The 20,977-nt window shown below is 38.9% G+C and overlaps 1 protein-coding gene across 1 annotated transcript in view; it reads left to right on the forward strand.

The window, feature by feature from the left end:
• ryr2a (ryanodine receptor 2a (cardiac)) overlaps positions 1–20,977 on the forward strand; it is a 208,275-nt gene that overhangs the window by 168,339 nt on the left and 18,959 nt on the right. Inside the window, exons 78-97 of the mRNA XM_038735834.1 lie at positions 436–495; positions 663–797; positions 1,040–1,152; positions 1,271–1,367; positions 1,493–1,599; positions 2,886–2,937; positions 3,046–3,096; positions 3,202–3,301; positions 3,686–3,765; positions 4,734–4,810; positions 6,366–6,439; positions 8,199–8,216; positions 11,825–11,905; positions 12,950–13,038; positions 15,279–15,407; positions 15,793–15,897; positions 17,180–17,261; positions 19,677–19,835; positions 19,985–20,139; positions 20,728–20,943. Of these exons, the coding sequence (XP_038591762.1) occupies positions 436–495; positions 663–797; positions 1,040–1,152; positions 1,271–1,367; positions 1,493–1,599; positions 2,886–2,937; positions 3,046–3,096; positions 3,202–3,301; positions 3,686–3,765; positions 4,734–4,810; positions 6,366–6,439; positions 8,199–8,216; positions 11,825–11,905; positions 12,950–13,038; positions 15,279–15,407; positions 15,793–15,897; positions 17,180–17,261; positions 19,677–19,835; positions 19,985–20,139; positions 20,728–20,943 (1,980 nt within the window). The remainder of the gene's footprint in view (positions 1–435; positions 496–662; positions 798–1,039; positions 1,153–1,270; positions 1,368–1,492; positions 1,600–2,885; positions 2,938–3,045; positions 3,097–3,201; positions 3,302–3,685; positions 3,766–4,733; positions 4,811–6,365; positions 6,440–8,198; positions 8,217–11,824; positions 11,906–12,949; positions 13,039–15,278; positions 15,408–15,792; positions 15,898–17,179; positions 17,262–19,676; positions 19,836–19,984; positions 20,140–20,727; positions 20,944–20,977) is intronic.

Here is a 20,977-nt window from a genome sequence, read left to right on the forward strand (position 1 = left end):
TAATATGAAACAGACAGACCTCTTATGTCCTCTGCAAAACATTTTCTTGCTGTACCAAGAGTAGGTTAACGATCGGAGAAGCTTGATTCAGAGACAATGTGCCACACTTGTGGTGCACATTGCCAGAAGATTTAAGGTGTGCCCCAACTCACCCCACCTTTAAATGATCTTCTAATGATATAAACCTTCTAATGATGTTTCCAAATTTGTATACATGGTCACACATTCTTTCATTCAGTCTTTTATATTTCGTTCCCAATTCCTTTTGGAACTGCCTCATATGTGAACTGAAGATACATTTGCTTTGCCTTTGCCTTATGATAATTTCAGCCAAATTACTGCATACATAGTTTTTGCCTATGATATCACTAGACTGGTTTTATATGCCATTCAAGACTTGTTATTTTATGCACTCTGCCTTTATTCCGTCAACAGAAAGATACAGAGGATGAAGTTCGAGAGATCATTAGGAACAATCTCCATTTGCAAGGAAAGGTAAGATGACGTTGATCTTGTAATTGTAAAAAGTCAGCATACTGCAAGTATATTTGGCTTTCTGACTTTACAGTATATACTCATAGTAGTCATAGTGCACAGCCTCGACACACATTTAAATGCATGTCCTCTGTGTGTTTGTGACTGTACGTATGTTTCCTGTACAGCTGGAGGACCCAGCTATTCGTTGGCAGATGGCTCTATACAGAGACCTCCCAAACCACTATGAGGACACCTCCGACCCAGAGAAGACCGTGGACAGAGTCCTGGACATTGCTCATGTCCTCTTCCACCTAGACCAGGTGTGTTTGTTTGAGTATTTGTTCTCCTCCTGAAGAAGACCAGCTTTGAAAAGAGACGTTGGCCTGCACTCCATTGTCCATTACCTCCAAAAACAGACATAAGCATGTCTGTTCTTTGAATACAGTAATGTTATACACTTATCTAACCAGTTGTCCAAGAGGTGTGGGCAACGTGGCCTCCAGATGGTGAGCTACATCAACTGAAAGTCTCCCGTATTGAGTGGTTCAGTTTGTGTGTTTAGGTTGAACATCCTCAGCGCAGTAAGAAGGCTGTGTGGCACAAACTGCTGTCCAAACAGAGGAAAAGAGCAGTGGTTGCGTGCTTCAGGATGGCACCACTCTATAACTTGCCCAGGTAAGCACCCACACACATGCAGGATATGTAGAGTGTGCATATGTGGGTACTGTACACCTGGTATATCTTGTGAAAAATATATTTAGTTTTTCTTCCTAACGTATCTCCCCCAAACTAGGCACCGGGCTGTCAACTTGTTCCTGCAGGGCTATGAGAAGTCCTGGATTGAGGCAGAGGAACATTACTTTGAAGATAAACTCATAGAGGACCTTGCTGTAAGATAATTTAAATATGAATGTAAAAAAAGTTAGCTATTTTTTCTTCTACTTTGAGGAAAAGCATTCCTTAATAGGGCTAGGTTTTTTTCCATGATTATTGTAGAATCTCCTGTGATTTTCAGAAACCAGGTGAACAGGAGCCATGTGAGGAAGAGGAGGGGGTGAAACACATTGATCCACTGCATCAGCTCATTCAGCTGTTCAGCAGAACAGCCCTCACAGAAAAGTGGTGGGTTCTTATAGATACAGTTTATATAAGATACAAAGTTCTAGGAAATGTGAGGTGTTTTCTGTACCAGCATAAGCTATATTTAATGTTAGCAAAGTGCTTACTTACACATCTCGTTAAAAAAGGACAGTTTTCTATCAGGCAATAAGGCCAACATTTGCTGGTGTTTTATCTCTACCAGCTCTTGAGAAAAAGATTGAATCTGTCTGACTTACCGGATTTTCAACTCTCTTCACAATTCACTCCTTTATTTTCGCTCTGCTGCTTCACACTGCGTGGGTACAGTCTACAGTTGGGAGCAGGGAGAAGTTGCTCATGGTTTGCTTACAGACGGCATGTTTAAATAAAATAAAATAGCTTAAAGAGACCAATTGTACTGCATTTCCAGCTCTATATTGTAGTTCTATGACTCTATGGTCAAACTGCCCCAGTAACGGCCAGTTATTACCCATAAACCAGCATTGGTGCGGCCGCCGTAGCTTTCTAAAACTGGTCAAGATGGCGGACAAACCATAGACTGTATTCGTATACAAATATACGTTTTTAAAAGTTTTCTCACTTTGATTTTTTAAAAGTTAGTGAGAACAAAACACTGAAATATCATATTACCCCCTCAATGTAACCAATCAAGTTTGTTCAGTATATCTGTTAGCTATTTGGCTTTTCAATAGTTAGTTAGCTGATGCTACAGCCAGCGTCTCTCTTCTGACAGCCAGAGCAGACACAAGATGGCTGACGTCACTCGTTGCTGTAAGTGCTGCCGTAGAAGGCAGCTTGAAATCAATGTTTACAGAGATGCCTTCACTGGAAATTGATGCCTCCTGAGGCAGCTCTCTATTCTGGTATCGAGGCAACTGCCTTCCATTTCGAACACAGGCTATATATCAAATCCGGCTCGGAATGACATCATACCTAGCCGTTAGTAAAAACAACAGTTTAAAACAGCATTCAGAACTGAGGGATATCTGAGGTTTTGCCTTACAGTGATTTCTTTTAATTACTTTTACCTCATTATTTGAAGCTTTGGTCATGTTTAACATCAACATCTGACATTGTAACATTATAGATATGCCTGAATGGCATATAGATATGCCTGTGAAAGTATGAAAAAGCATAACAGGTCCCCTTTAAAGTGGCTAAACGTTGTGTCCAGCTGCACTTGATTTTTAGCAGGATTAACAGTAAGTGATTTGGGTCAGTGCACAACAAAATTTCTTAATGCAGCTTGAATAATAAAACCTCTTCTGTCAAATTGTGATTATGTGTGTGTGTGTTTCCTGTTATAGTAAACTGGATGAGGATAATCTCTACATGGCTTATGCTGACATCATGGCTGAGGTACCAGCTTCTAAATACCAGTACTAGCAACTGACTTATGACAGGATGATGATAGTGATGATGATGATAATGATGATACTGTCTATGTTAATGCTTCCTTTTTATCAGAGTTGCCATGATGAAGAGGATGAGGATGGAGAGGAAGTGAAGAGTTTTGAAGTAGGTGATCAGTCACTCTGTCTGTCTGTCAGTCACCATGCTGGCCTTGGCAATAAACTGGTATGCTGCAGCCTGTCAGACATGTGTCCTGTTTCACATAAATAGGAGAAGGAGATGGAGAAGCAGAAGCTGTTGTATCAGCAGGCTCGGCTGCATGACCGTGGAGCTGCTGAGATGGTGCTTCAAACCATCAGCGCTAGCAAAGGTAGGATTCACTTACTGAAGGGTCCTACCTCCTCCTTCCTTCTATCACTCTAACATACACTAATACTACTATACTATAATACTAGTAGTTGAGTAAATTAGCTATATGGTCTCTTACAATGATCAGGTTTATGCATAACGGTGTAAGCTGGAGGCAGCAAGAGTTAGAAGATGCTCACTTACTTCTACTTCAAAGCATTGCAAGTCGCACAGTTGTAACCTCGCAACTTCTCACCTTGAGCGAATTATAATTTCCCAGATTAAAAAAGTGACAGTGACCAGTGTTAATGGTTCATGGAATGGTCACCCCCACTACACATGCATGAAGGAATTCCAGGAATATTGTTAGGACTATTTTTTTCATTGTGCGTTTCCTTTTTACCAGGTGAGATGGGTCCCATGGTGGCCTCTACTCTGAAGCTGGGCATAGCTATTCTCAATGGAGGAAACTCTACTGTACAGCAGGTATGTGTTACTTCTGTTTCTGACATGTGCCAGTGACCGGTTTTGTGATTGTTCTAATATTGTTACTGTTGGCATTGTATTTGAAATCTGTAAATTTGAATGCAATCAAAGACAGCTGTTCTGCCTATATAATATTTAGGTTTTGTGTCAAGGTAGGTCTGGGCAATATATATAGTAATAATAGTTCAACTTTAGAATAGTTTACTTAAATAGAAAACAGAATACAATAATGAAAACAATTAACTGTGCAAACATAGCTTAATTTAGAAATATTTAGTGATAAACGAATATATTAAAAATATATAATTCTCTTTGTTAATGGCGCTGTGGTAATTGATATAGGTCCTCAGTAGATGCTTTTGCAGTTTGTAAACTTGCCATACAAACATCAGTTTGCTACGGGCGACCATGTTTTTCCGAGGAGATGCATCGGGACGCATTTAGATTCGAACTGGGGAATACCTACTACAATGATTAACTTCCAACTTGCAATGAGTTGCAGCCTAAGGTCTGTGCATATCAAGTAAAAAGTTTATTATTATGCACATAAATATCACAATCCTGTATCAAGATAGTTTTATAGCGCAGCCCTACTGTCAAGATATGTTAACTGAATTATGTGTTGTAGCACTGAGGTCAAAGTTAATGACCTACAACAACAAAATCTGAATATTATGACATTTGTAAAGATAAATGTTATGGCACAGCTGTTGTACTGGTCTAAATAGGAATATGTACAAATGTACAATATATGTAATCCCATTCTGTATTCCTGCATTGTGTTGTGTTTGTTGAGACCCTGTCAGAGAGGTGCTGTTTCATCTTAATGACAGGTTAAGACCGTAATGTATAGTTTTTCATATCATTGTGTCCACCTCCTGTACTTGTTTAAAATCAGAATTGGGTCTAAAATACATATCAGCTACTGTATCGTATTCTCTCATCGTCTCTCTCTGTCTCTTTGACAGAAAATGTTGGATTATCTGAAAGACAAAAAGGATGTGGGCTTTTTTCAGAGTCTGGCTGGTCTGATGCAGTCATGCAGGTAACTACAAACTCGTGCTGCTTCAGGAATGAAGCAAATATACTGACAAAAACAGGGCTCATTGAATCCGTGTTAGGGTTGTGGATTTCTTGTTTTCCCGACTGACAAAAATCTCTCACTAAATTAAAATTTGCCTAATGCTTTTTATTTTACATTGTACTATTTATTTATTTTTCTTATTTTCTTGTTCTTTAGTTATTCCTTTAACTGTGGTTATTCTAGGAAGCTTTGAATATTTTTCTTGATGTCAGGATCGGCCGAATGCCACGGCAGCAAAAACAGATTGTTGGGCCAGATCAGGCTTACATGCAATGGGTGGTAGATGTATGTCCAAGCAGTGAAAAGCATAAAACCAAAGGCAAAATGTTCCAACATCCCAAAGTTGAAAACACCAGGTAATTCCAGGACATTCACAAAGATGACGCAATACCAGGTAGTGGGGACTTGGACAATATGCACACAAACAGGAAGGGAAACAAAACAGGTGGAACATATTAGGGTAATCAAGACAACAGGAAACAAAGCGTGTAACCAACATGATTACCAAACTAAAACAGGAAATGGGACAACCAAGCAGAAACACGGATTCTATAGACAAGACATTCACAGACCAACCGTGAACAGACAGGAACAAATGAACGACAAGCACAGAGTTTCTCACCGGTCCTTGTCGTGACGCCATTTTTGTCATGGATTTCTTGTTTCCCGAATGATAACAATCTTGTGAAGACAGATGAGATGAGTTCTTTATTTAGTGAACAAAGACCTGAGTTATAGCATAACTTACTTTAGTACAGGAAGTCAGATCTTCTCCACCCCTGTCATTTTCTCATTACAACCTCTAGATGATTACTTAACCATATTTGGACATTTGGAAAATCCATCATGCCACCCTGTTACAATGACGCAGAATATTCTCACTTATCAAATTGACATATTTGGCAACTCTGGTTGTATTTAAGGTCCGGTCATCATGACCTGTTGCAGGAACATAAACTCAATAATAGGAAACATCTGGCTTCCTTTTAAACTTTAAGCATAATTTTAATAAGCGTGAGTGTTAAGCACATGTGAGTGTTTGCTTCTAATAAGATATAAGATAAAATATGATTTCAGTAACTGCATGAATATGAGCATACATGTATGTTTTTACTACTATAATTATCATTCAATAACATGCAGAAACCTTCTAACCAAGCCAGGCCAAGTCATTTCAGACACAAACAGAAACAGGCCATATCTCCTTTAAAGCATTAAGGGATACATACCTAAGTTGGTACATATATCACACACTGATTAAAGGACTTACTACTGATAAATGTAAGGTGATACATATAGGTAGTATAGATAGTGTAGTGTAGGTTTCCACCAAATCACATTATACTTCCTGTTTACATCACCCAATGCATTATGGGAACTGTTCCAAAGCGTAGAACATGATTGCTCACCAAGTAGATGTAAGACAAAGAATAATAATAGGAGTGACAAAATCCATCAATATCTGGGTGAAAACAGTGTTCTGGAGATCAACGATAAACATTTGTCTTTGTTTCAGTGTTCTGGATCTCAATGCATTTGAGAGGCAGAACAAAGCAGAAGGACTGGGAATGGTGACAGAGGAGGGATCAGGTAAGCTTCACTATGTTTACACCTCAGCGATTTATATTGTTGAACGGCCATAGCAATTGACATTAAACGTCAATGAATATTTCTTTTTCTGTAGTACGGTATGTTGATATTAAAATGCTTTTCTTCACCAGGTGCAGGTAAAAATCTTAAATGTCTCTCTAATTAACCTAAGGATGGTACCTATAAAAACCAAGACGGCACTGCTTGCTGAAAGCATTGGTTTCATAGTAGAATACTAAATGTTTTATTCTATGGTAGCTGAAGGAAAAACCTTTCTTCTTCCATTTCAAAATACTATATATTTCCCATTAAAATTGTGAAAGCATTTGCTTTAGAATGTTCTGGAGTGGTAGAAAGGGATCATTTAAGTAGTCATTCTAAGAAAAGTATACTCATGGGTGTCACATCTTGTTTGTTATTTTTGATACATGAGGTTCTTTTCATCCTTTGTCGGAAACTTTCTTCATCTTGCTTTGTCCCATTTATCCTGTCGTCGTCACTTTGGTTAAGCATTTTGTTGATTTTTATCGAGTAGTAATGCAGTACTACCTATGGTTCATATACATTATCAAGAATGATTTTCTAGTGTACAATTGTATGTGTTTATGTTTTGCCTGTTCTGTGTGTACACATTTGTCAAATGTTCAGTCATCCTTTAGATTGCATACGGATACTTTTCAAAATTCAAATCAGTTACTTTCATGTAGCTAACCTATAACAGTGTAGGACATTCTCCTTTGTTATACTATTCTGTAGTAGTAGATTTTAAAATACAGTAATAACTTGCAAACCAACTGCTACTAACTCCTGGATAATAACAGGTAATTATTGGTGCATAACTTATGAACATGTTATAAGAGGTGTAGCACCTTGGATTTACATGTTAGTTTTAAGTAATTTCTGGTATAAAAGGTAAATACTGTTACAGGATATGACATTTCAAGTATAATTACAAGTATAATCACTTCTCTGTGGGGAAATTTCTATTCTGCTTTAACATACTTATCGACACCAACCTTTAGTGTCAAATAGGCCTTGATAGTCTACAATCATTAAGCATGTAAAATTCCTTGTTGGATTGTTGTGTGATATAGTGCTAGCCATTGCTATATTAATATTACTGCTATATTTCTTGGTTTAGTCAAGTAGATCATGACTTCATCATCATGTTTAAATATCAAGTAAATACATATAACATATTACAAGAAATACAGCCTTTTTCACGTTGCTGCTCATAATGAGGTGTTTATCCAACCGTCTGAACTGAATTATTTTAGTCCAAACCTTTATGTGTAGAATTAAGAAAAACCCTTCCCAAACCAGTAATTACTAAAATTGACTTTATATTAATCTCCTGCACCTATTACAGCAAAAAGCCATGGCACTAACTACAGCTGATAATGTTTTTCTATTTCCTCATTAATGTCTTATGTACGCATGTAAATACAACGTAATCACAGGCACTATTATCAAAACAGGTTCACCGTGGATGCACGTCCACAATAAAAGCACAAGGGCTCGGTGTAATATATTGTTTTAGATTTTCAAGTCTTACTGAGTTTTATTGGCTGAACAGGTTTTCTGTCGACACATTATTATTTGTTCCATGTTGACCAAACCAAACTAAATTCGGAAGAATCTAAGCTCTTTTCCCTATATGTAATCTTTTTCTTTGTTTCTTACTTTCTTTCTCTCTTTCTTTCTTCCCCCTGTTTTCCTTTTCTCATTTTGGTTTACTGCACTTTCTTCCCTTCCTCAGTCATCACTCATGAGCGTGGTAATTATGCCTCCTGCCATTTTACTGTGTGTTGGTTGGTCTCTCTCTCTCTCTTTCACTACAGTTGGTTAGTAGTTGTGTCAGTTCTGTCCAGGTCCTGAGTGTAGACCTAACCTGATGCTTGTAGATACTTTTCTGCCTTACCCTCACCAGTCTAATCTTTTTTTTGTTGTCTGGCCAATTGTAACTCACTCTGGTTGGTTTGTAGTTGGTCTTTTTATGTTTAGAGTCTTGGTTCACTAATGAATTTTTACATAAAATGTGTCATGTCATTCTCGTCCACATTAAACAAACTGAAGATGATATTATGACGCCTTGTTTTGGTACAAACCATGTAGATGTTAAGATTTAAAAATCCAGACATGTTCAGGCAGAAGTAGTAGAATGTAGCTGTAGTGTCAAAACCTGCCGTCTAAAACAGAACCCATGTATGCCTTCTTCTCAGGATTTGTACAGTATCTGGCACATTCTAAATATTACTAATATTACGATTTACCTTCCCCCACCCTCATCCTACACCCCCACCCTCTCGGTCAACCTAAAGTCAGCTGGTTGTTTTGTCTCAGTAATGGAGATGGTTATTGTGCTGGTTGTTATCTGTTGTGAAGTGTACAATCCCCTGTGTGTTCTCAGCCACTATCTCTGTTCTTTTCGACTCACTCTCTTGGGGCTGCAAAGAGTATGAAAAATACCAAACATGGCAGATTAAAGCTCCACTCGCTGCATCCCTATTTTTGTAATACATATGGATCAAATGAGTATGTATAATGCGAAAGGGGGCATAATGAGAAATCCACAAAGAATTTGCACCATTACAGCCCACAACTTTACTGTTTTGGTTCAGTCACAGCGCTCATCAGGTGGACACAAACACAACTCTGGATGAATGCTACTGTTGCTCTGTGTCTGCTGGAATGTGCTTTTGCCAAATGTTTGCTGACACGTTTGGCATGTACATTTATGATATCATACTATTCTAGGTTATGTTTAAATCTTGTGATGGAATCGGATGTTTATCTATCAATTACCTCTCTTGTCTACACAAATACTTTATTAGAGATTAGCCAGTTTGAACAAGGATTAATACAATCTTATCAATTTCTCGCCATATACTCAGTTGCCAGTTTATTAGCTGCACCTAGCTAAAACCGTGCAGCCTAATAAAACAGTCCTGCTGTTAATTCTCCCTTCTTGGGGGTTCTAATGTTTAGCTTTTGTTAGTGTAGTACATTAGTACGTTCAGTATTAGTACAGGATAAAGTGCACACACACACACACACAACACACACACACACACACACACACACACACACACACACACACACAAATTGCAAGTAGTTGCAGCCCTGTTTATTTCTCTTGTCTCACCTTTTCATCCATTCTGTTTTTGGCCATATATCTTCTTTCTTCTCTTCACTCTGTGTGCTGGCTGAGCTGTGTTCTGTAGTCAGTGTACTTGTCTTCCATGACTGTTGTGCTTATGTGAAAAATAATTAATTTGAGTAATAATGCTTTTTTTATGAGTTTTATTTTTTTACTTATTTTCACCACAGTATTTTAAATTCATGGTATGGTTGTAGTTGTAGTCGTGCATTATACTGTGTGTTACAACCTAGAAGAACTTTTATGTGCATTTACTGTACACCACATATTTAGTGTGTCTTTTTTTATAATCTTTATTCCCCGTCAGAGATTTACTTAGATTTAAGGGGGAAAAAAGTTAATGTGGTCAAATCCTTTTCCAACTGTGAAAACTGTATTCCCCCCCTCTGGTTTATCGTCGTGTTGGGAATAAGCTTGAAAGTGCCTTTATAAAATCACTACATATTATTTCACCTTATTCTTACAATTTTAGAAATACATCAAATGTCATTGAAAAAACAACAACAGATATCTGTTTTGGTAATAAATACAGTGTTAGGTTATTTGAGATATTATATCATCGCTATTGATTAACACAAATTATCATATCTACAAAAATATTCAGTAGTGAGTTTTATTGCCATAGTAACACTAACTGTAAAATCGGTGAGAGAGTAAATGTTAAGATGTACCGACTCCATATATCAGTCCATCCAGGAATTTACAGTAAGACTTTGCTAACAAGCGAATGAACACAAATTCAACCAATCCTCAAATTATTTATGTGAGCTAGCAATTTTGTCCTATCCTTACAGAATTTCTGGTCTAATCTTGCAAATGACTTAATTTTCCTAGTCTGGCATTGCCTCTCTGGCTTAGCCTATGCCGTTACCATGTACCGTCTGGTCCTTGTTTAACCTTGTTTAAGAGACAGAATCGCAAGGTTCAAGCTGACAAGTAGAGCGTGTCTTGTATCATGACCTCTGGACTGTATCACTGCGTTAGTGAAGTGGCCAGGAAGAGAACCAGCACCCCCAAATCTGATGTCATGGTACTCTGCTAGAAAACAGTGCAGAGTACAGAGCTTTGGGTAATTACAGAAAGAACAAGATCACGGACACAGCTACCCCCTCGATGCATCCCTTTTGAGGTAGTCTGGGTATATACAACTGGAAGGAGACCCCTTGAAGACCCAAAACACACTAGAGGGATTGCATATTTGATATGCCACCAACTTGGAGTCCACCTGTAAGAGCTGGAGGACATGGCTGGGGAGAGTGGTGTATGGACCTCCTTACTTAGACATAACAATTGAATTCTCATATTTTTTAGTGGATACAATCAGATGCATTTTTGTTTTTTCATTACACAAGTGGACATCCACAATAGTCAGCACAAATTCAGTAATTTTGGGCACAACACTAATCTCTGACATCCTGGCGGGACTGATGTATAGTTAGGAACATGTTGCACTTTCAGCCTTGTTTCAAACCTACAGATTATCCTCCCTCAGCCCAGTTCACTTTGTTGTCATATTGTATGGATGTGTTCTGTTAATGTTTATTTTGATGTTATTGTATAAGTTATTGTGTAGTGTCTCATCTTCCTTTCTCTGACCCTCTTTTCCTTTTGCATTCTATGGTTCAAAGCAGCATTTTAGCACAGTCAGAGCAGCTGTCCTCTACTTCCTGAGTGTATTTGTAATCTCTGCAGAATCTACAATGGCAAGCAGCAAGCAACATGTTTTCTGTAGACCAAACTGGCTTTGTGAAAACATGAAAAGAGCCTTGATCCAGACCTGACTGTAAAAACTGTAAAAAAATGCTGCAGTTTAAAAACCAATCCATTTCAGTCCACCTCTAAGTACAGTGGCTGCCCACTGCTCATCCAAAAGTGTGTGTGTGTGTATGTGTTTTTGTTGGGAAAGAATGGTGTATTATGATCATACACCTTACACGGACTGAAAACAAACACTGGGGATTTCCTCACATTAGCTCCCTCTCTTTTTAATACTCCATCTTCTTGTTTGTCTATCCCTTTCCTGTATGTTGTCTGCTTTTGTCTGCTCTGTTCTCTGACTTTTTTTATTTGTATGTGTGTCTGTTTATGTGAATGTGTGTGTGTGTTTGCACATGCCCGTGTTCTTGTGTGAACATTGTGCATACCTGTGTATGGGCTTGTGCATATGTGTGTCTGCATGTGTGTCTGTCTCTGTACGCGTGCGTGTGTTTCCTCTCTCCGGCCAGGTGAGAAGGTCATGCAGGATGATGAGTTCACCTGTGACCTTTTCCGCTTCCTGCAGCTGCTCTGTGAAGGACACAACTCAGGTGTGTGTGCAAGATCTCTGCTTCTTACTGATTTCGACCTAGGGATATAGCTGAGCATCTGCATTTTGGGTACATTTCCTAATGATCTAGTGCAGGGGTCGGCAAATAAGTCTGGCATCGGGCCAAAATTTTCTCAAGTCATTAGATGGCAGGCCAGAACATATTCAATTAATTATTTATGATCTATCATTACACCATGTGCCTCCTTAGCACAGTTAGTAGTGCACAGGACTTCTGTTTGAGGGGTTGTGTGTTCACTCCCTGCTTGCTGCCAGTAATTGCTCCCTACCTTTTCAACAAATTGATTAGGAAGAGATTGTTTTCCATCAAGCACAAGCATGTGCAGGAGTGTGTGGCGATTGGTCCACATCAAGCTATGGAGCTATTTCCCCAGTATCTCCAGGCAGAGGAAATTCCTGCTTTTTTCATTCAGAAAAAAAGAATCTGATCTCACATTTTCTGACGGATTTTTCAGAGGTGTGTCAAGCAAGCCAGAGACTCTTTTGAATTTCCTTCAGAACTTTAAGTAAAAGCTCTTAGTTAAACATAACATAAAGTACTGCTGCAAAAACAATCTTGCACTTTTATTTTGTAGGCACATTCAATTAAAAGAATGTCTTTAAGTGATTGTCTCATGACTGAGATCTGTTTCAGCACCAGCCACTATTATTTTTATTTTATTTTTGCCACTATTAAAGTAATCTGACCGGTCCTGGCCTGCAGGCCGCCTATTGCCGACCACCACCATATTATTATTATGCCCCATCCTTTGCAGAGACACAGACATGCAGCACCAAGTACAGTTCAACCCACGGCCTCCTGTTGCCGACCACTGATCTAGTGATGATAGTGGTTGATTAATGCACATTTACTCAGAGCGTGACCCACTATATTTTGGACACTAAGCTTTCCTCTCTGAAGATTTAATTCTGATGTCCAAGACGTAACATACGATGTTCTGCAATATTTTAATTCCATGTCCACCATTACTGTATTTATTCTTCTGAACACACTTTAGAAGCATTTTGTGATATCCTGTTTCAGACTTCCAGAACTACTTGAGGACACAAACAGGGAACAATACGACTGTCAACATCATTATCTCTACTGTTGACTACCTCCTCAGAGTACAGGTTAGCTCCTTTTGTTCACTTCTGTTGGCTCATAAAGGATGTATTGTACAGTGTCTTTTGAATGTCGTTCAGAACTCTTCAAAATAAAAGCTCTCAAAAAACTTGTCATAAAGCATTGTTGCTTTTATTTTGGAGGCACAATCACTTAAGAGGAAGTGGTTGTGTGAGTAACTGTGTCTGTCATGACCGAGATCTATTTGAATACCAGCCACTATCAATTTTTTTATTTTTTATTTTTCTGCTATCAAAGCTATCTGGCCGGTCCTGGCTCGCGGGCCGCCTATTGCCGACCACCACCATATTATGTCCCATCCTTTGCAGAGACACAGACATGCAGCACCAAGTACAGTTCAACCCAGTTAACAAAGTATTCAGATGGTGACCCTAATGACAACGTCCTAAGCATTCATTATCATGAGATGTTACCTTTACCTAGGCACACACCTTTTCCCAGCAAGCCATTTGGATTCGTGACCCTTGCACAACCCCCAGTGCAAAAAAGACACAGGGTGCTTCTCAAGTCTCTTATTTGTGTTTCCTCGCTCCTCGCTCGGAAGTTGTTCAGCTCCGCCATCTTGCAGACCGTCCCAAAGCTCTTATTTGCGCTCCGAGGATCAAGGAGCGATCTCTGAGGAGATATGATGCATCCTTCGCGGAAGTCTTTTACTGACCGACACGCCCCCTTACTGGGTAGCCGTTATATTGATTGGACAGCTGATCGGACTGATCTGATGCATGATCAGATAACATTAAAGTCAAGTGCATCTCTGTAAAGAGTTACTATATTTGATTTGTTTTATGATTCACTGTCTAGTTAAAATCTGAGTTCATTGTAGGTCAGAACAACAAAAGCCCCACACACAACTTTCTTCATTTATTTGAAAGAGTTTTCTTTCTTTAATTTCTCAAGTCAACTTTTATTATGGAGACAATTAAAGTCAGAAAGAGAGTCTGTCAGCAATAAAGCCGCTCATCCAGCCATCTCACCTACTGCATCTGATGAAAGCAGCCGGTGGCTCCGCGAGTAAAATCAGCTGATGAAAGTATGAATGAAAGCCGCTATGCTAAAAGAAAGGCGTCGGATTGATATGATGGAACGCAGTGATCGATCGGTGACGAGTGATGTGACTTGCATAAATTTAATGTAGCCTATGCAGTAGGCTAGTGTTAAAGAATATCAGAAGAGGAAATAAACTGAAAGCCTAAAACTGAGTATCAACTTAGAGTTACATCATTTCAATTTCTCTTAAACCTTTAGCCTAATAAATCACAAGACATCATATTCTGGGTTATTCAATAACGAATTAACAATCAGAATCAATAAATAGCCTATAAATGCAGATAATATAAGCATTGTGCCAGTAGAAATTATTCATGTGCAGGTGTTTGTTAAACAGATAACAGCTACAGAGAGAATCATGTTACTTTGCACTAATAACTGAGACTTTATTAGTATCAGAACAGTACACTTGTGTGCAGACACAAACTCCATCAAAAGTCTCCAGCTGTTAGAGCCGACTGACCGCTGATCCAGCTGTGATCAGCTGCTGCCATCATCAGAAATGGATGTCGCTTCATGTGACGCATTGGAGGAAAGGACGTCTCATGTCTCTAAAAACCTATTTCCCCGTCCCTTCTCTCCTGGCTTGGTTTCCTTGCGTCTCTCCTTGCATCCCTGGTGGGCGGGACTAAGACTCAAGGAAAAGATGCAAGTGAGGGAAACGTGGATGCAATTAAGAGACTTGAGAAGCACCCACAGTATCAGACTACTGTGGAGACCGTGCGCTGTATTGTCTTGCAGAGCCACCTTCTGGTTTCTATTGAACTGTTTTTACTTGCAGTTAAGCAATGCAGTTTATGATTATAAGTTAGAGTTTGTGAATGTTCACTTTATCAACCAAAGACATGGTTTAGAAACAACTGAAGTGTTCTGTCTGTATATCTAAATGAAAGGTTCCTGTGTGTGAAATCATTGTAACACTGTAACTTTTAAACTGAGGCCAAAACTAAAAAAAACAAAATGTTATATATGTTCTAAAATGTTGTTATTCAACTTTGACTTTTCTCTTTTTTCTTCTGCTTGCTGTTGTTTATACATGACACATTGCCTATACATACACCTACTACTGTTACTACTAATAATATTATCAAAACTGTTGAACAGTATTGTTTTTTTACTTACTCAAATTTAATCTGATCATTCTTGTCTTCTTTGACCCCACTTCCTCGCTCTCCTTCAGGAGTCTATCAGTGATTTCTACTGGTATTATTCTGGGAAAGATGTTATTGACGAGCAGGGCCAGAGGAATTTCTCCAAGGCAATAAATGTGGCCAAGCAGGTTTTCAATACACTCACAGAGTACATCCAGGTACGAGAAGTTAGTTACTACTACTATTGAAATCGCTGTTACATAGAATCAACTGGCACCTGCAGTTCTCAGAGAGTTTTCAAAAGCTGATGAAAAGGTCTTGAACAATCCAAATTGAAGGTGTCATAATTAGTAAGAGGTAATTATTAGATTTCCTTTTTCACCAAAATGAGCTGTTGCTTTATTCAGATGCTAAAGTCAAGTAAGGCAGATCGTTTCCTTACTATTGATCATATTAATTTGAGGCAGAGTTTGAGGAAATGTTTACACTCATTATTACAATAATACAATAAGGATTGTGTTGGCTGAAGACAATATTGCAATGCTCACATACTTTCATTTAAAGCTAATTGTTGGTTGTGATGTGATTGTGGTGGTGTTGCAGGGTCCGTGTACTGGCAACCAGCAAAGTTTGGCCCATAGTCGCCTCTGGGATGCTGTGGTTGGTTTTCTACATGTCTTTGCTCACATGCAGATGAAATTGTCTCAGGTAAGTTAAAGTCACAGTGTGGGCTAGGGGTCTAAGATACTGACATTGTAGTTGCATCTACAGTTTGAGTCCAGCCACGGACCATTACTGCATGTCATCACCTCCCTCTCCACACATTTGCATTGTACTTAATGTGGGGAAAAAGTGCCCAAAAATGCACTTATGACTGAAATGTCTCCAGTGAGAGGCAGCAAACATGCATTCTTACCACCTCAACTGGTGCGACCAGCCACACTGAGAAGAAACCTCATCTTGGCCACTTTATGGCCATAGGTAAAGGCTGGGACAAAGAATAAATTAAGGGTTTTGATTACTACAGCCAATACCTTTAACCACCAGCCAATTTCACCATTTTCACCATCTGGAAGTCGTAAACTCCTGCACCTGAACGTGATGATAAAACATATCACAATGTCCTTCTTGTTATACATTAAACTACATAGATGCATTTGGCCTTTACTGTGTCAATTCCAATGTTAAATTTGGAGATTTTTAAGATGCAATGGTACGGTGGCCCTGAGGGTCAAAACACAATGACATTTCAGATCACAGAAAAGGTGGGACAACACTTGCTGGCGACAATTCAATGTAATTTCCTGTTTCTATTGTATACTACTCTCAGCAGTGTCCTTCATGTAATGTTATTCTCAATATGCTTTCAACATATCATGAAATTAAAATGTACCGTGAAACCCTGAAAACCATTTGAAGCGCAACGTTTCCCGTAACCATAGTAACTCACTCGCACTCCTGCCTGCTTGCGCACCGTGGGAGAGGAGAGGGAGAGACGCTGACTGAGATACTCTGAGCAGCATGCAGGGAAAGAAATTACTAGTTGTTTTTTAGAAATAAAGTCAATGACGGTCTGAAAAGTCGCTAAGTGTGTCAGGTGTGTGTGAGGGGACGGGGTAGCTATGGAAAGATTCAGTATTCAGTGGTTATATAAGGTCATAATTTATATTCATATGAAATATTTTGACAGTAAAAAAGAGCTGTGGCTACAGGCGTGGGGGTATAGAGAACAAGATCTTATAACTATTTTTTTATACTTTCATATTTTTATCAAAATTATTGCTAGGAATGATTCAGTAATCGCTGGGTATTGATAGCGTCCCTACCATACCTACCAAATTCTACCCCCTCATCCCTATCAAATATAATACATTTCAGACAGACAGTGAACAATGCAAGAAGCCTTTCTGGGGTTGTTCTTTCTAAATTGGTTGAGTGTAGATGCAAGGGGCAATCTTAACACATCTTTTTCTTTCTTCTTTCACCTCAGGACTCCAGTCAGATTGAGTTACTGAAGGAACTGATGGATCTGCAGAAAGATATGGTGGTCATGCTGCTGTCTATGCTGGAGGGTAGGTTTGTATTCACGACTAGATCTGTATTATATATTGAAGCAGGAGGGCCTTGCTGGACAAGCTGATTGAATGACAGAAACACAAGGTCACAGTGTTTGCAAAGCACATATATTCTTCAGAAAAAGCAAATATTCGAGAATTCACTCCCTCAAAACATTTTTTGGATCACTTCTGCTCACACATTTTGTAATTACTTTTCTTTTTAATGTCTGTTACAGTTATTGAGATATGAATATTAAACATATCATTTTTTTGAATGGCCGTCTATGGGACTGCGGATATTCATCAAAATCTTTAATCCTTTTTTCTGTAAACATATTTCATTCTTGCCATATATTTCATCCAATCTTCACCAAACATGGGACATCCCATATTTAGATAACCCCGAATAAAATATATTAGTTTGTTTTTAGGTATCACTTACTTTTAAACTTTTGAAGGCATGGCCTGATGCACTCTTAAGCTAAATTGGATTGCAACCAAATATGGCATGTTGTACATACAGCTACACTGCATAAGTGCGTAACATTTCATACAATTCTACCCAGAGGTGACGCTACAGTAACATTAAAACATGATTTCTACAATTCTATTTTCTTTAATAAAAATTAAACTTGGTACAGAACCATGGCATGTGTACAACTTGGCACCAGTAGCTTTACCTTGCGGGAAGTTCTAAAATACTGTGTTCTGGTCAATGACTCATGAGTAGGGCTGCAACTATTGATTATTTTCATAGTCACCCCCTAACCCTAATTAAACCATTTAACTAATTAAATATCTTTCAAGTGAATTACTGATCTCCAACACACAGCCTAACTAGCTCACCTTACCATTAATTGAACGAGGTTTACTATTCAGAATTAACACCATTATCAACACCAGGGGGAAACCAGTGAAGAAGACAAGACAGCGTAGGATACTCCTATATTTCACTCATTTACTATTGCACTTAAGGTGTTTGCTAACACAACTAGAAGAGTGTTCTCTTGGGCGGCTGTGGCTCAGGAGGTAGAGCGGGTTGGCCGTTAATCGGAAGGTCGGCGGTTCAATGCCTGGCTCCCCCTGGTTGCGTGTCGAAGTGTCCTTGGGCAAGATACTGAACCCCGAACTGCCCCTGGCGGCTATTCCGCCAGTGTATGAATGAGTGTGAATGTTAATTTCCGTTTGAGCACTTAGGCTCAGTGTATGAATGTGTGTGACTGGTGAATGTAGTGTAAAAGCGCTTTGAGTGGTCGAAAAGACTAGAAAGGTGCTATACAAGTACGGAGCATTTACATTACATTACATTTACATTCTCTTAGCCAGCACCTTCCATGAGACCTCAAAACAAAGAATGCAAAGAACTATGGAGAGGCTGCTCCAAGATGACAGCCCGGCTTTATCACCCAAAACAATAAGCTCATAATCTGATTTATTGCCAAGTAGGGTTTAACTTTAAAAGGTTTAACTTTTTAACAAATATTTTTGCTTTGGAACTATATAAAATAAAAGCACATTAAAAGCAAGTACTAAAACTACAACTGTACACTAACAATGTAATGTCTATTTAGAATAATAAAGCAACAGCCCCCTTTCATAATACTTATGTAATTTTTCTTTATTTTTCCAAAGTGCTTATAAATTTTATAAGTGGAGAATGTTCTGTAGGCTACATTATGAGCTAGATGTTCATTTACTTTAAAATATTAAACCATTACTCAAATTGTAAAGACAGAATGTCAGCGGTACGAACATTGAAACTATCTTACAGTTGTGGCCTTTCGTCTGTCATTGCTGCTCTGTTGTTGTTGCTACAGTGGTCTGTGTAACTGGGACCAGAGGGCTCTGTGGGCGTGACTGGCCGGCCGGCTGGCACCGCTAACCTCACTGCCTCAAAACTTCTCAAAAGTATATTTAGTGATGTAATAGCGTACAAAACTTGTAAAAACACAAAACCGTTCTGCTGTTAGCTTTTTTCTCCGTTGCTTTCCGCTTCTAGCATGAAAGCTTCTTCTTCGTGAGTAGTCTTACAGTCAAGCAGTCATGGCAATAAATAGAAGCAATACTGCCCCCAGCACTTCCTGCAGTGCATTGCCTTTAGAAATGAACAACCAGAAATGTTCTTAATGAGAAGATTGTTATCGCTCCCTTAAATGGCATCTTTGTAACGACACGTCGACAATGAAATTTCACGTTAACAAATAGAATAGAATAGAATAGAATAGAAACGGCGTCGTCGACTATGTCGCCTAATCGTTGCAGCCCTACTCATGAACTGTGAGGCAGAGACAACAAACATTTGCCTACAACAATTTATAGAACTTCGATTAATGTACACACCAGAAGCAACAGCAGCAGTTACAGCAATCACACACATTTTCTTCAGGAAATGCAAACATTCCAGTGTAAATATGTTGTCTTCTTTGGCAGGTAATGTGGTGAATGGGACCATTGGGAAGCAGATGGTGGACATGTTGGTGGAGTCCTCCAACAACGTGGAGATGATCCTCAAGTTCTTTGACATGTTCCTCAAACTGAAAGACCTGACCTCCTCAGACACCTTCAAGGAGTATGACCCTGATGGAAAAGGCTAGGCTCTAAAAACATATTTATATACATATATTCATTCTTCATATTTGTCATTGGCAAAGCACCAGCATCATTTGCATATAAAAAGATTTCCAGAGTGACATGGAGAGAGCTGATGATGATTTATATATTTATTAATGAACTTACAGGTGTCATCTCCAAGAGGGACTTCCACAAGGCCATGGAGAGCCACAAACACTACACCCAGTCTGAGACGGAGTTCCTGCTCTCCTGTGCTGAGACTGATGAGAATGAGCTTCTGGATTACGAAGAATTTGTTGAGCGCTTCCATGAGCCAGCCAAGGTAAATGCTGTGATGTTTATAGAGCTTTAAAATGTCTACAAAGGGCCTTATAATGTCCAAATCTAAGCCCTTCAGAATGATTAAAATCTATGATTAAAATCTATTTTTAGATAATTCAACATGGGTTTAGTGGGAGAGCTCTCATTATTTCTATTTTCAGTAGTCTTTTTGTTTTGTTTTTTACCTTTCATTTCTTGAACTGGATAAAGGAGTTGGGGATATTTTTTTGATCAGTGGTTTTCGAGAGCATAAAAATGATTCCACTTGCTTGTATTAATTAGCGTGTAGTTTCATTTCATATTGAGGTGTCTCCTACTCGTTTGATTCACATCAAAATGCTTACACATCATGTATCTGAAAGTAATAGAAAGTTTTAACCAAGGATTGGTTGGTGGGATGCTTTATATGCATCATGTGTGGGTTGGCTGTCACTGGCCAGATGCACTTTTTTACTTTCATTTTCTTTTTTTTTTTATTGAAGGGCGTTGGATCACAGCCTGCAAATTAGAGTAATGTAATGGGTTGAAAAAGATTTTGTTGAAAACACAATAATCGCTTTATTGTCCCCTTGGAACTGTGATTCAAAAGGACATTGGCTTCAATGTGGCGGTTTTACTGACCAACCTGTCGGAGCACATGCCTCATGACACCCGGCTGCAGACCTTCCTGGAGCTGGCAGAGAGCGTCCTCAACTACTTCCAACCCTACCTTGGCCGGATCGAGATCATGGGCAGCGCCAAGCGCATTGAGAGGGTCTACTTTGAGATCAGTGAGTCCAGTCGAACACAGTGGGAGAAACCTCAGGTAAAGCACATGAATAAATGAATATAGAATATGT

The sequence above is a fragment of the Micropterus salmoides genome, unplaced genomic scaffold, assembly GCF_014851395.1.
Source record: "Micropterus salmoides isolate LMB-PRFRI ecotype aquatic unplaced genomic scaffold, ASM1485139v1 Ms_hic_scaffold_21, whole genome shotgun sequence".
Lineage (NCBI taxonomy): Eukaryota > Metazoa > Chordata > Actinopteri > Centrarchiformes > Centrarchidae > Micropterus > Micropterus salmoides.